Source organism: Eleutherodactylus coqui, chromosome 2 (genome assembly GCF_035609145.1).
Source record: "Eleutherodactylus coqui strain aEleCoq1 chromosome 2, aEleCoq1.hap1, whole genome shotgun sequence".
NCBI classification, from domain to species: Eukaryota; Metazoa; Chordata; class Amphibia; order Anura; family Eleutherodactylidae; genus Eleutherodactylus; species Eleutherodactylus coqui.
In genome coordinates this window covers 296,699,033-296,715,023 of record NC_089838.1, presented here as the reverse complement: position 1 = coordinate 296,715,023, position 15,991 = coordinate 296,699,033, and the positions used below count along the sequence as shown (strand labels likewise).

General features: G+C 43.7%; 1 protein-coding gene across 3 annotated transcripts in view; it reads right to left on the bottom strand.

Annotated features, from left to right (window-relative positions):
* Positions 1-1,142: 1,142 nt before the first annotated feature.
* The window catches only part of TACC1 (transforming acidic coiled-coil containing protein 1), a 106,596-nt gene continuing 91,747 nt past the window's right edge, over positions 1,143-15,991 (bottom strand). For all 3 annotated transcript variants that reach the window (XM_066593375.1, XM_066593373.1, XM_066593376.1), the window contains 6 exons: positions 10,262-10,338; positions 10,135-10,178; positions 9,695-9,855; positions 9,496-9,602; positions 8,548-8,668; positions 1,143-4,461 (listed from right to left, as the gene is read on the bottom strand). In XM_066593375.1, the coding sequence (XP_066449472.1) occupies positions 4,393-4,461; positions 8,548-8,668; positions 9,496-9,602; positions 9,695-9,855; positions 10,135-10,178; positions 10,262-10,338 (579 nt within the window). In that variant the 3' untranslated portion in view covers positions 1,143-4,392. The remainder of the gene's footprint in view (positions 4,462-8,547; positions 8,669-9,495; positions 9,603-9,694; positions 9,856-10,134; positions 10,179-10,261; positions 10,339-15,991) is intronic.

Here is a 15,991-nt window from a genome sequence, read left to right as displayed (position 1 = left end):
AACTCCAAAATTGGCTTAACGTGCTGTACTCCACGCTTTCCGTAACTCCGATAGACTTCTATAGGAGTTACAAAACAGTGTAGAATCAGAATCTTAGAGTTGAAAGGGACCACCAAAGTGATCAGGTCCAACCCCCTGCTCAATGCTGGATCACCAAATCATCTCAGACAGATGTCTGTCCAGCCTGTTCTAAGACTTCCATTGAAGGAGAACTCACCACCTCCCGTGGCAACCTGTTCCACTCATTGATTATCTTGTCAGAAAGTTTTTTCTAATATCTAATTTGTGTCTCCGTTTCATCCCATTGCTTCTAGTTTTTCAGATAAGAATAGGGCTGATCCCTGTACTTTGACGGCCCTTCAGATATTTGTAGATAGCTATTAAGTCTCCTCTCAGCCTTCTTTTTTGCAAGCTCAACATTTCCCGATTCTTTAACCGTTTCTCATAGGACTTGAGTTGCAGACCGCTCACCATCCTGGTACCTTTTCTCAGAACTTGCTTCAGGTTGTCGATGTCTTTTTAAAATGGGGTGCCCAGAACTGGACACAGTATTCCAGATGAGGTCTGACTAAGGAAGAGTAGAGGAGGAGAATTACCTCACATGATCTAGACTCTATGCTTCTCTTAATACATCCCAGAATTGTGTTTGCCTTTTTTGCTGCTGCACCACATTGTTGACTTATATCCAGTTTGTGATCTATTAGTATAACATAGAAGCATGCTTACCCATTTCCATTTGGTTTTGACCCCAACCACCCCTGGCCAGTATATGTAGCAAATGCAGGGGGTGGTGAAAATCAGAACTACAAACAGGTGCAGGTCCCAGGGGGTAGGACCATCATCTAGCAGATTTTCCTGAAAGCGCATTAAAAAGACATTTGTCCCTTGCTCGTATCGATGAGTGACTAGCGTACTTTGCACCAGTGTTAGCCCACAGAAATGATGCCCATCCTTGATAAATATGCCCCATGTCAGCACCTTTCTTAAGTCTACCAACTTTTCAAAGGGTCTTCGGAGGGGTAGAGGGCCAAAAACATAACTTTGGTGCCCGCCCGAAACAACTTTTTTGGCTTATTAAATTTCCCCCAGTCCATTTCTGATTTTTTTGCGGTTTTAAAGAACGCAAAAATAAATACCCGAAGTCAGATTTGAAACACCTTTTATACATACACAACAAACAAGGAAGGAAAAAAATATACATATATATATATAATGTCTTCATATATTAGTCAACACTTTTCGTCTGTGTGAGAAGTCACTTATCTGCACATATAAAAAAGATTTGCTGCATATAAAATAGACTGCGGTTAAATATATATGTTTATGAAGCCAGATGCTTTTATTCCGGAACAGACTAGACCTTGCAAAAAGTAAACGGTTACTTGGCTTCCACTTCTGGAAAAATATATCCTTTAATATATAATTAATTTTTGCAAACAAGGATAGCAGCAGAAAACTCATGACCCTTAAAGATCATCGTCATTCTTGACGTAAGGCTGGTAGGAGGGGGGCTTAAAAAGAGATGTACAGCTTTAGAAAAAGCCCTCATCCAGAGTCTGTATCTGGTATTGCAGCTCAGCCCTAATGCTTTGAATAGGGATGACTTGCAATACCAAGTACAACCTGTGGATGTGAGTGGCGCTGTTTCTGGGAGAAAACAAAATGATGGCAAGATAGATGGAACGTGGATACAGCTAAATGCTATTGTCTAAACTAGAAAGGCAAAAAAGGATATGAAAAGTCCTTTCCAGGTCGGGTCTATTCACATGCGTTTGCAGTGTACATGGGAGGTATACGGATGCTTCCAACATCAGGACAGTGTACAAGCATACACCTCTATAAGCCCAATGTTTCAAAAAAAAAAAAAAAAAAAATATGCAGTATATGTTTTGTTTGTTTTTTTAGTGGATGAAATCACATAGTAGGCTATTGTATTCCATATGGTCAAGTGAATAAGACCCTATGGATATGTTTAATGTATAGGCCAGGCGCCTTCTTGGAGCATACACCAAAATGGACACTGCAAACCCAATGTAAAAAGGAGCTACATAGAAATAATAAATTAAAGGGGTTTTCCCGCAACTTAAAACTGCCTCACAACTTTGTATTTCCTGGTGGCTGCTGACCAGGTCATGTGACTGCTGCAGCCAAGTGATCATAGCCAGTGATTGGCTGCAGCAGTCACATGTCATGGTCAGCAGCCACCAGGAAGGACAGAGTGGTTGCAAGGCAGTTTTAAAAGTCAGGGGAAAAACCCTTTAAGGATGCATTCATACGTTGTGGAAACGCTGTGGCTTTGTTGCGGAATTTACGCAGCGGATCCGTAACCAATCCGCGGATTAGAGGTACAGTAGAAAATCTGCAGCGTCTTTGTCCTCTACATGTGAGTAAGATGTGCTTTAACCCCATTCACTTTGACAGTAAACTCTTCTACTGTGACTTCTCCGCAGCGTTTCTGCAACGTGTGAACGCCCCCTAAAGGAGGAAAAGTGGGCAAAATAAAATTTAGTGCAAAGTCCAATTTCCAAGCAACAAATCTTAATTAACAAACCTTTCCATCTGCCCTAGTAGATCATCATAGCGAAGGAACCACCACGTTGGACCCCTTGTATTAGTCACAGTGAAAACACGACTCACAGAAGAGCATCTCTCACTCTGGTGGGTCCGGCCAATCCATGTATTGCAATTTCAGGCCATTCATTCAAATGTCTGCCATGTAATAAATTTCCCCAACAGTGCCTGCTGTAGGCGAAATTTAAGGACAACCACAGCTCACCCCGATAGTGGATCACATGGGGTCTCTGAAGTTGGACTTGTAGCCATCAGATGATCAGTGGTCTAAAATGTGGTTCATCTTTAAGAGACAACCCTTATGAAGAGGCCCTGTAAAGGTTTGTAAACATTTTGGAGGGTCTTCTGGTTGAGGACAACATTCGACCCTGCATAAAGATGGTGATTCAGTCCATCCTAGAATAGGTAACAAATATTCCTTTCATAGATGATGGATCAAGATAATAGCAATATTCCATGGATGGCGTGACTGAAGAAAGTAGGCTATGAAAATCCATAAGACCTAAACAGGTTTATTTTTCCTTTTTATTTTTTTTTGGAGGGAGGGTGGGTGTGTGGGGGAGGGGGGGGGGGGGTGATTATCAAGCCCAACTGTCAAAGTAAAAAAAAAACTAACAAATTTTAAGACTCATGAAGACCATGCCATGTGACATTTGGCCTTTTTCTGTGCAAATCATACCCCTTACAATATAAGTGTTTGGCTCTTAAAGGGGTTCTCAACTTCTGAACTTTCCCTGCTGTTTAAGTTCAAAAAGCATCAGTATAATTGGATTCCCTCATTATGGGGCAAACAAATCAGCCCTGCGTTGGCAAAAACAATCCATGGAGTTAGCCCATTTTGGCCCCTTTCCTCTGTGGTCTTGGATACTGTAGGCCTACTGTATAAACTAAATTGTACTTTGGGCAACTCATTACTAGACTCAGAACTTCTTAGTTCAGTCAAGTAATAGTAAGGAGGACCTACAGTTGGTACAAAGTGTCCCAATCCCAACTTTAAAGGAAAACATGACGTTTTCCTTCAAAAAAGCTTTTACATGTTTCTTGTCTTCAAGTTCAAAGTCTGCACGTTCCGAGATCTTCGATGAGCCCCTAAGATTTCTCTTCAAGTTATCTATTGGACCAGCCAATATTGCATAAACGTCATTGTGTTAGCACTACTAAATCCTGCCCAATCCTCTTAGATGATGCCGGGTGAAAAGTGTACAGTGATGTCGAAATTTACATTAACCCCTTGATGATTGAAGGATCAAAGAAAATGGCCTTGCATGGACCCCTGCCCTGATTCTGTAGGTTTTCTTATATTACCAGGACTCTGTGGGATGATAACTTTATATTATAAAGGTCCCTATTAGCATTGCAGATATGCTTTACAGCATAGTAAAAGCTTTACGATGTAGATCATGTTAATGCTGCTGCTTGAGAGGCTGACAAAATCTTATACCCCATCAATTGGATATCAGGAATTGCTCATAATAGGGGCATCTAATGGGCTCCATGCTAGCACCATACTGCAAGTATACCTGGGTTATTGACAAGCACAGTTCCAGAAGCACCCATCATATTGATGCCAACATAAGGATAATAGTGGCACGCCTGGTACGTTGGCAACACACCAGAACAAGGAGGGTCTATTAGTTACTGAAGAAATAACACCAAGGGTGTTGGTCCTGCTGGAATCAAATGTCAGGAACATTTAGTACACGACTCATATGGGAGGAAGGAGGAGTGTTCACAGTCTCAAAGTTACAGGGCTCAAGCAGTTTGTGAGCCATGTGACAAATAGTGGACGAGGAAAGTCATCATGAAGTGGTGGTAGGGACGTTAGTCACTCTTTCCCATCTTGGCGATTAGCTCATCACAGATCTTCGTCAGTTCTTCTATCTCTTGGTTCTGCAAGATAGAAAAAAAACAAAAAACGTTCAGTTCAAGTGTTTAGAATTAACATTGTCAACCTGGACAGCAAAGATGGAAAGGGATAGGCAGTAATTAGCTCAGAGTGGGGGTTATTTCATTACATCACATAACAGTAAGGAAGACCCATCAACCATGTGACATTTTAGGTGAAACTCCAAGGAATTGTTCATACACTATCCTACCATTATTTCATACACTATTATCCTACCACTATCCACCAAGTATTTGGACATCCCTGTCAGTAGAATGGATCGTGTCTTACTAGCATGTCAGGTGTTCTAAACCATGCTAGATGAGCTGTAGACCCTTGGAGGTGTCAGCCATAGTTTGTGACGGGAAATGCGTGCTATTGTATATACGGGCTATGCTGCTGAACACAAGCTGTCCATCATGAAACACAATGTGTCAGCTGTCTACAACGGTGCAAGAAGCGTCATCGTTGGACAGTTGAGAAATAGAAGAACGTTCCATTGAATGATAAATCTTACTACTCCATCTTCACATCAGATGTACCTTGGAGGATGATGGGGAACTCCTTCTGCCTGAGTGTGTTGTGCCAACAGTTAGGTACAGCGGAGGTCCCGTTATGGTCTGGGAATGGTTTACGTGGCATGGTCTCGGTCAATTGGTCATAGTGACAAGAACCATGAACACAGAGGTGTACCCTGACATTCCGGACAATAATGCGCTGCCGCCAATGTGGTAATACTCTGGGAACGGTCAGCCATACTTCCAACAAGACAAAGCGCCTTATCACACATCCAACACTGTTTTACATTGGTTTCAGGGTATGGATGTTCCACGATTGGACTGGCTGCAGAGTCCCGACCTGAACGTCTTTGGGATGAAACGTCAGGGTTAGGAAATATGAACAGCATCTATCATCTTTGGTGCAGCATGCTAGACATTTGCAGGATGACTGGAGGGAAATACCAGCTGAATTGTATCAAACATTACTAGAAAGTATGCCACAGAGAGTATCTGATGTCATTAGGGCCAAAGGAGCCCCACTAACTAGTAACACATGGAAATAAATACAGCTACTAAATCTTGCTTAGTTGTCAACTTACATAGTAACATACTATGTAAGGCCGAATGAAGACAATGTCCATCTAGTTCAGCCTGTTTATCCTCCTATGTTGTTTATCCAGAGGAAGGCAAAAAACCCCAAGAGGCAGGAGCCAATTAGCCCTTTTGGGGGGAAAAATTCCTTCCCCACTCCCTAATGACAATCAGACTAATCCCTGGATCAACCCCTAATATTTCCTACCTGCCTGTATACCCGGATTAGCAATTAAGATTTATATCCTGTAATATCCTTCCTCTCCAGAAAGACATCAAGTCCCCTTTTAAACTCCTCTATGGATTTTGCCATCACCACATCCTCAGACAGAGAGTTCCACAGTCTAACTGCTTTTACAGTAAAGAACCCTTTTCTGTGTCGGTGATGAAACCTAGAAAAGGGTTCTTTTGGTAGGATAGTGTAGTTAGTAAAATGGAGCTACAGGGATTATGTGGCATACAAGGACCATTAACTCTTTCACTCAGGTGTCAAAGGCAAGTTTTCCAGGTGCACTGTACACTATAGGTCATGCTCAGGAAAGGACAACTACAGCTGCTGGGCTGCACTGTAGACATTGCCAAGAATACTTCCCCTTCCCTGACATCACTTCCTGCTCGGCAGCTACTGGTTTCCAGACTTCTTGATGTGCCTGTAGTCTGTATGGTATACTGATAACACGGAAAGCTCATCTCCATTTCTGATAAATCTCCCTAGTTTATGGCCCAAATGCAGGAGGAAGCAGCAATTTGTCAGTATGCTGGAGAAGGGGGTGGTGTTTTGCAAACTGTCATGTCACTGTATTGTGTTTAGTTCTGTCTATGGTGGTAAGAACTATAGTGTGCAGAATACATTAGAGAATTGCTTTTGATGGACCAGTGAGAAAAATATTAATTCCCCCGGTGTTACTGTACATGACCCTTATAACTTCATTCTACTAGATCTGAAAATTTGCATGTTACGTTACAGACCCCAAGCCTAAGGGCTGCACTTGTAATGGGGCTCCAAGAGGTTTATTTAACCTGTTCGATCAAGTTCAAACAAAGTACCCCTGTACTACTGGTGTGTTATATTTGTGGTTCTTCAAAGACAGGTCACGTGTGTATGAGGAGATGTTGGCGATTCCCACTAGAGGATCTGCTTGACACACCGAATATAAAAAACCTGGTATTAGCGTTAGGACTAGAGATAGCACATTACTCGAGCGATTAGTGCCTTTGCCGAGTATATCCCCGCTCGTCTCTAAAGATTCGGGGGCTGGCGGGGGGGAATAGAAGGGAGGAACGGAGGGGAGATCTCTCTCTCCCTCTCTCCCCTCCGCTCCCCGTCGCAACTCACCTGTCACCCCCGGCGGCCCCCGAATCTTTAGATTACTCACTTGAGTAATGTGCCTTAGCAAGTATACTCGCTCATCTCTAGTTAGGACCCATCTGACAGCTTGGTCACCTGGACGTTGGTAGATGGGCCAATGTAATTTGATCAAATTATATACCAAGATCCTTGCATTAGTTAATGTGGTTAGAGTATGGATTATAGGTATGTATACCTCTGATAGTAAATTTATTTTGCGTGCTGCTGCCATTTTAGATTTCTGCTTCTGGAATATAAAAAGCTTGGCAGCTGCGCCACTAGGGGAGACACAGAAGTTTTATTAAATGGTTCTGACAGAGAGCTGTGTGATTGTTAGGCTGCACACTGAGCGACAAATCAACACAGAGCAAGTTGGCTAATATAGCCCTGGCTACTGGTGCAGGAGCCCAAGGAGAGTCCTCCATCATGACAAAGCACTCACAACTTACCAGGACTAATTTTTTTTTGTGGCTGTTAATCAAGAAGTCCCGAGCATGCCGTGAGCGAGTGCTTCTTATCAGCAGTTCCCTAGATACATAGTGAGTGCTCATAATGAAATCGGCACCCGCTAATATTGGCATTCGGGCAACCCAGAGGCTGCCATGAGTACTACCACCGACCAACCCTGTGAAAGGTATACCCACGTCTACGAGTGCAGATAGCCCTTCTGAGCATAACCCGGACCAAGCAAGCCTCCCTTCAGCTGCCTCCATGGACCCAAGGCTTATTTACACAGAGTGATGATCGCTTAAAAGAAAAATCGCTCAGAACAACAGTTTGAGTGACAGTTTTGATCGATCATCTTTGCATAACTAAGGAGCTAATTAGCTACCTTTGAGCTATGCAGGTGAAGCGGGATACAGCTGCGATAGCTCAGAGAACAATGTAGCTGTTTTGAATATGCAAACAGCTGCATTATTCTCAAAGCTTTCAGCTTCTGTCCCGCTGAGAACTGCCAACGGGATACCAGCTGAAAGAATGCTATCAGCACCGCCCGCTGAGATAGCGGGCGGCGAAGATAAGGCTCATCGCTAATTTCTAGTTGGCTAGAAAGGAGCGATGAACGAACAGTGCACAATGGCTGCGCGTTTAGACGCAACGATTATCGCTCAAAAGACGGCTTTTGAGCGATAATTGTTGCGCCTAAATGGGCCTTTAGATATTACTGAGAGATTCCGATAACATGTCCACTTCTGATTTCTATCAGTGCAGTGTTATCATAGAGCCCACTTATAGGTCCAAAATACCAAATACACTGATGCCCCCACCTATGCACAGATCATTACAATTAGGAAGTCAAATTGTATATATTAACGTAATTCGTGATCCAACCAGGTTTTCGGTTCTCCTTTAAAAATACTATAAAAGGGTTGTGCCAAGATGTACAGCCAAAGGTTAGGGAAATCAGCTGATCGCCGGAGTCCCACTCTCGGCATCCCCAGGAAATATCTGATTTTGCTGGGGAAAGCCACGGTCAGCCAGATGTTTCACCTGCAATGGCCGTGGCAGGACAGCAGAGGATCCGCCAGAGCGGAAGCTGCTCTTTAACCAGCTCGCTGTTCTAAAACGAAGAGGGTCTGAACGAGGGACCGTACTCTGATGTTGGTATACCAATTAGGCAGAACCCCTTTAATTATACATTGGACATAAACCTTCTGTTGCAGCGCTCTCTCCAGGGACTCTACTTTCATCTGCTCTTTCCTCAGTCCTGCCGTCAAAGCTGCACTCTCTGCTTTGGCCTTGGTGCGAACCTGTGCAATCTCCTCGTTGGCTCTGAAAGAACAAGCAGAATCCAAATGAAGCTCTGGACTTGAGCAAGATCTTAAGATATCCAGACAAAAACACAAATCAGAACACAACCATAAAAACATCAGGTAGAAGAAAAGGTAGAAGTAAAGTGTACCACTCTAATCTAAGAAGGCGTCACTTGTGATCACTGGAGGTAACTGGACTGTAATCACCATCACTGTGTAGAGCTTCTAGCTGTCTAAATAATGCAGTTGACAGATAATAGAAATATACTATATATTGTACTGAGCCTGTACTATGGTGTAGAGTGTTAAGGCAGCAGAGTGCAGTCCTAAGCTCTCGCTCATGACCTGAAGGTTTGGGAGTTCAATCCCCGCATGGTTCAGATAGAGGCTGACTAAGCAGTTCATCCTTCCGAGGTCGGTTAAATGAGTACTCAGCTTGGTGGGAGGGTAATAAATAAATTACTTGAAAGCGCTACAGAATAAGTGGGCGCTATACAAACCACAAGATTGATTTACATATACATTTTTCAGGGTAAAGAGGCATAACGTATCTTGGGGCTTGTGCCACTAATCTAGACCATAACAATGCCCCTGCTCAAGGAGTACTGCAAATGGGAATTTGCAGTCTCTTTTAGCTGAAACTCCTACAACAGTGTCTTTATTTTCCTCTAAAGGGATGGGTAACCTTGGGGGTTTTTGGATAGTTTTTGTATCCGATCAAGTCATAATGGACCAAAAATGAATGCCAATATTCATGGATGGCACAGAGAAGCTTACTATAATTGAGGCATCCAGTACCGGTTTTGTATGTAGGCAAGTCACTTACAGGGTTGGAGGATCACTCACTTGTTCAGTTTCTCTTCTGCATGGACTTTCAGGGCCTGGTACCTCTGCTCTTCTTGCTTCACTCTTGCCAAGTAATCTTGTGCACATTTCTTCAGAGCCTCTTCATTCTAGAGAAGTAAATTGATACCATCTTTGTTATAAACTTAAGTCAAACGATACAATAACTAAGTGGAAAGTCATAAAAGCCAAAAGGAGTCACCTTTTTGAAGCCTTCTAGGACACCTTTGAGGTTCTCGTATCTCCTGAAGAGGTCAGACAGGGATCTCTCTACTGAGTTTAGGTCAGCGAGGGCTTGTTCCTTCTCTAGGGTAACTTGTTGTAGACTCTTCTGGGAAGTCATCTTACCCTTCTGCTCATCTTCTGCTCGAGAACAGCAGAACATTAGAGAGAGAATGAGACAGAGGCATTTGTACAGAAACACAAAGGGTCAACCTTGTTGGGTGCCAAGAGCTCTGGAGTTTGGGAGGGACTGTATACTGTGCCTAAAGATATAGCCAACACTACTGCCTCTTTTTGATATTTTGCATCCCGTCTAGGTGATGATGGTGGGGATAACCACCATAAAATCCCTTCTTCACAACCAACCAGGCTATACCTCCCTTTTGTAGCGAGGGGTTACCAGTATATTCCATTACTCACCGATCATCTGTGCAATCGTTTTCTCATATTCAGCAACGATTTTCCTGCAAAAACACAAGGAGACCAATGAACACAATGACATATCACCAGTCACATCCCATAGAATACATGTGGACAGTGAGATTACCTCATCTCCAGCACCTCTCCATGGCTCTGCTCATACCTATCCTGCCAGTCCTTGGCTTCAATCTCCTTCATAATGATCTTTAGACAGAGAGATAGGAGCATTATCACCAGGTCAGACGAATATAGAGACATACAACAGTCATATAATGAACTAAGCAGCAATTCCACATATTAGAGTGATATACCCTGAACGGCCACTTTATTAGAGACCCCGGCCCTTTCACAATTTGAACTTCCCTGCATGGAAATTAGACCCGTGACCCCGCAGTGCAGCATGAAAAAAATATCATGTGACAGATTTTCTGTGGATCAGTTTCAGTGTGAAAGCACATTAGATGGGAAAATCCAACAATCTTAGCAAAAGGGGATCCTGTGGACGGAAACAACTTGTCAATGAAAGGGGTCAGAGGAGGAGGTCAAGAATTACTGACGAATGGGTGGTGCACAGGCAAGCAAACTGCAGCCGAATACAGCGCTGCTGCTCTGTGTCCGAATATACAACCCATTGTTCCTTAGCACAAATAGTCTATAACAGCAGGTGACCAGTTCCAGCGCCATTACTGTCGAAGAGAAATAGAAAGACAAGACTCCAGTGGGCAAAAAAGCTCAGATTGAATCACAGATCACTGAAAAAACATCACCAGGTCAGATGAACCCAGATTTCTGTTACACCATGCTGATGGAAGAGTCAGAGTTTGCACAAGCAGCATGAATCAATGAACCCTTCCTGTTGGGCGTCAACAGTTTAGGCTGGAGGAGGTGGAGTAATGGTGTGCTGAATGATTTCTTGGCATACCTTGGGTCCTCCAATTCCTGTAGGTGGACCCAAGGATGAAATGTTGTGCCTCTGAAGGCCAAAAGGAGGTCCAATCTGTTACTAGGTGAAGGTCTCCATGAAAGTGGCCATTTTTTACACTGTGAATCAGTACTTGGAGGGTTCTGCTTTCCAGGGTGACCTTTACAAATAGTGATCTTACCAAATTTTGGAATTGCTGATTAGATAATACGGTCTGTAACAACATGATCATATATGGGTCAATTAGAAGCATGGTAAGTGCATGTGCACAGACAACATGACACACGCATGATCAATGGCTGAAACTACTACAATTAACTGAAATGCTAATTATATTAAGAGAACATCAATAATCATGACCTGAAGGACATACGGATGTGAAGCATGGAGGCCATGAGGGAATGTGGGGGACCACCATCTATGGAGTACCAGTTGTAGGTCCCCATTATGTTTTCTACTGTAGTAACACATGACTGCAGAATACAGAAGCAGCAGATAGTAAGGAGTAACACATAACTTCAGGACCCGGCTGTACAGGGGGTGTGCTTGTAGACTAAAACTAGTGCAACATTGGTGTGCATAGGGGCTGTATACATAAAACGAGTGATCTGTTGCTTCACTTTATTTTTTCCTCTGGATGCTGCGAGGCACAGCTGTACACAACACATGTAGAGTCCCAGGGTTAGAATGAAGCAAATACAGCAAAAGCGATCACATGACTATGACAATACTACAATCGCCATATTCCTGCAGGATGGTGTGCTGGCAATAAAGCCCACATTCTGACCAATGACGGTAATGACGCCTCTATGGATGGACGCTGAATGATAACAGAAATGGGTCCATGTAGTCCTAGATGGAAGTTACCTCCTCTCGGATCAGAGCAAGCACCGCAGCTCGGTCACTCAGGTAGAAGGCGTCCAAGGGATTTTGAGTCCCTAAACTGAGCGAGCTGCTGCACTGCAGAAGACAGAAAACCCCAGGTTCACTCCCTCGGCTCATCAAGACTTCATTTAGAAGGGATTTTCCAGTATCAGATGTTCTGCTACTTTCCAATGTATCTTGTATTTTAGTTCTACACCATTTTCAAGATCTCTGCTTGCTGGCAGTGGTCATCAAGAGCCTTAAAATTTCTACAGACTTAATGCTAAGTGTATCTGTTCTATGCAAATCTTTGCAGGAACCCTCTAGTTTTAGGACAAAATTGTGTCCCAGGACAGGAGGGGGTATGTTACCTGCAGTTCTTTACCCTCCGATAAGCCAGTTTAAAGTGATGTTTTTGGCCATCCAGGACAGCCAACACAATTTTCAGACTACCTAATGCCTCACATTGCTTTGTTAGATTACTAATGCACTATACCTACTCTATGATTGGCCAGAGTTGCTCTTATGATCAGCATTGTCCAATCAGAGACCAGTTCACTGTTTACATTAGGTAGTCAGAAAACGGTTCCAGTTATCTCAGACAGTCAAAAGCAGGATCTGGAACTGGTATATTGGAGGGGCGGCAGGGAACAGCTGCAGGTAACATACCTCTTCCGTGCCCCGATTTGGGACAGAATTTTGTACTGAAACTGGAGAGTTGCTTTGAGAAATACGTATACTCATTGCCAAAAAAAAAAAAAAGAATTCCCTCCCTAGAAGTTTTTGGAATGGAATGAAAATGTTGATCTAAGTAAGGATAATTTATTGTGGAGAACTGACCCCTTGAAGGGAGGCTCTAGTACCCTGCTGTACCACCTCTAGCTTAGATACAAGATGTGATACGGGTGGGCATGGAGGCTCTAGTACCCTGCTGTACCACCTCTAGCTTGGATACAAGATGTGATACAGGCAGGGAGGCTCTAGTACACTGCTGTACCGCCTCTAGCTCGGATACAAGATGTGATACTGGCAGGCATGGAGGCTCTAGTACCCTGTTGTACCGCCTCTAGCTTGGCTACAAGATATGATACAACCATCCAGCTTCTCACATCCCAATAATGCGCCCCTCTTAGACTCTGGTAACGGGGTGCAATCTCTTCTCTGCGTTGCAGAGGCGTCTAGTGGTCAACAAGCTCTACACAAGCGGAAGAAGAGCTCACTACACACAAGGAGCCTCCGAGAGCCTCTTATAGGCCAAGGGGGGAACCACTTTTATGGCCTCCAGTGACAAGACCGTCCATCTAATCACCACAACTCTCATCATTTACAGATCTGCATGAGATGTAACTGCAGGATGAGTTTTGCAGCAAAGCGACAACTTCTTCTAGGGGCGGGATTGTGTTTTGACAAGGAGTGTAGTTTGTAACAATATATCCTTGTAAGTATAATGCATCACACTGGAGTCCAGAGGGTTAACTCAGCAACTGTTGCCTAGACGGGATACAATGATGGCAAGCTCTCAGAATTGGGTTTGTAGAGATTTATATCATCTGGATGCAATTAAAAATTTCTTTCACTGGCAGATAACGGAGATCTTGTTAATTTGCTACAGTGTATCAGGGCATGTAAAATGTTATCAGCCGTTTAGGACTGTTTAGACTGGATGTATCAGAGCGAACCCTCCAGCACCTCCTCTGTGGGTCTGCAATTTACTGACAGCAAGCAGAAATCGTCAAAAATAGAATAGTATAGCAGAAGGTTTATTGTTATACTACGAATCAATAGCATTTATATAACATGGCAAAGTCCTTTATATTACAGTGCATCATGTACTGCAGCAGGTTTAGGTCCCCTGTCCACGGGTGGTAAATCGCCGGCGAATCATGCTGTGTGAAGTTTTCCATAGCGTTGCTATGGAAAGCGCCGGCCCCCTGTCCACGAGCCGAGAATCATTGCGATTCTCCGCAGTCAGTCTATCAGATAGATCCGTTTGCTCCCGGCCGGTGGCGATTCGCCGCGGGATACCGCAACGCCCGTGGACAGGGAGCCTAAGTCTTTCCTTTTAAAGGTGGTGTTCAGCATTAGAAAAACATGGCTGCTTTCTTCCAAAAATAGCGCCACTCCTGCCCATAGGTTGTGACTGGTATTGCAGCTCAGCACCATTGAAGTGAATGGGACTAAGCTGCAATACTATATACCACCCATAGACAGGTGTAGCGCTGTTTCTGGTACAAAGCAGCCAAAGGTTTCTAATCCTGAACAACTCCTTTAAAGGATCGGGTTCGCACATGGCCTGTTTTAAGATATTTATACATAGGATTGTTTAAATACAGTGTAAATTACATGTTGGCTGTCAGTGAATAGAAAAATATTAATCTCCATTCACATATACAGTCTGTTCAAAGTGCAACTGTCTCAACCTGGCACGTATTCCCCATGGTTAGGAACATTTATATGGGCGTGTTAAAGTGTATTTAATTTTGTGCGGATTGTCTGCGGAAGAAATTTTGCACCACAATCCACATCAAAATCCATAGGATTTGTTGAGGATCTGCGCCAAAATCTGCCACGTGTTACCGTATCTATAAACACACAGGGTGGATTCCACCTCTACAAACCACAGCAAGAAGCCCAGCTGAGCTGAGGATTTCTGCCATGGCTATGTAAATAACTGGCTGCAGATCGACATGCGGCTTTAGCCCTTTTCAACGGGCAAATCTGCGTAGGGAATTCCAGAAGTAGATTCTGCATGGAAACGGCGCAGAATCTGCGTCAAGAAGTGATACGTGTCACTTTTTTTCCATGGCACGGATTTTAAATATGCGATGAGCATTTCCCATAGATATCAACATAATGCATGGCTTTGGTCTTGGATCCCACTCTAAAAATCGGCCATCTGACTATACCCTTAGTTCACATTTAGCAGACGTACTCTGATCTGCACCAATATCAATTGACTTTGTGAAGCCTGCTGCGGATCCGCATTGGCATGGATTTGGGTATTGTGGAAAATCTACATTAAATCCGTTATGTGTGAACGCCCCCAAACATGTGGTTCTCAGCCCCCTCCCTATCTGAACCTGGCCTGAGATAACTACCATGAGGAGCAGAATTTATGCCAATAGTTTCAAACTTGCAGCTCTTTGTTAGAAAACTACAACTGCAAGGCATGCTGGGAGTTGTAGTTTTGCACAGGCTGGACACTACTGTGCTTAAAAAGTCAACACAAAATTCATTGGAACTAAAAATTAAACAAAAAACTAAAGCAACCGAAGGTCCAACAGGTGACGGATATCCATCATTACTAATACTACATGGCGGTGACTCTCAGGCTGCGGAATAAGCTCCGTCCCCTATCGACCTTGAAGGGATTATCCTGTTTAAACGTGTCACTGAGAATGCTGAGTCTTCTAATTTGTCCTAATCTGCAGCCCTAAGAAGCATACGGTATATATACAATGTGATGGAGCAGCGATCCAGAGACATAAACCGAACCTGGACTGGATTCTCTGGCAGCCGCTGCATGGCAGAACATTGCTCCTGATCCCATGGGTGGTCTAGTATTACATGACGCTGATCACTAAAGCCGCGGAAGCATAGAAAGGCGTTGCTTCACCCTGGGCAAAGATTCGGTTTGTTACCCTAGTTCTGTAAGCCAACCAAGGCCGGACAACATATTGGCGCACAGCGCTGCCACGAGAAATCGTGAAAAAGTGATCACACTATTGCAAACTTTGTTTGAACACATGGCTGTTTATAGGATTGTGTAGTTTCTATATGTCCTGCTGGGGAAACAGATGTCCTAAAGGCAGGCGCAGGGTCCGCTCCGGCATGGGTTACCCTGCATTAGGTCTTCCTTTAAAATAGTATCTCTCAGCCCATCACTTTTCATGGAGGGGCTGAATGTTACCACGATTCTCCTGCAGAGGAAGTGTGCATGGACCTGTGCAAAAGGTTGGTATTAGTCACCAATTCTGAGGGACCTCCCATGATCAGCTCGACAGGGGATCGGTAAAGAGGAGACAGGTTATCCAAAGTGAGCATTGGGTACAATCATCTACCGAACCCTGC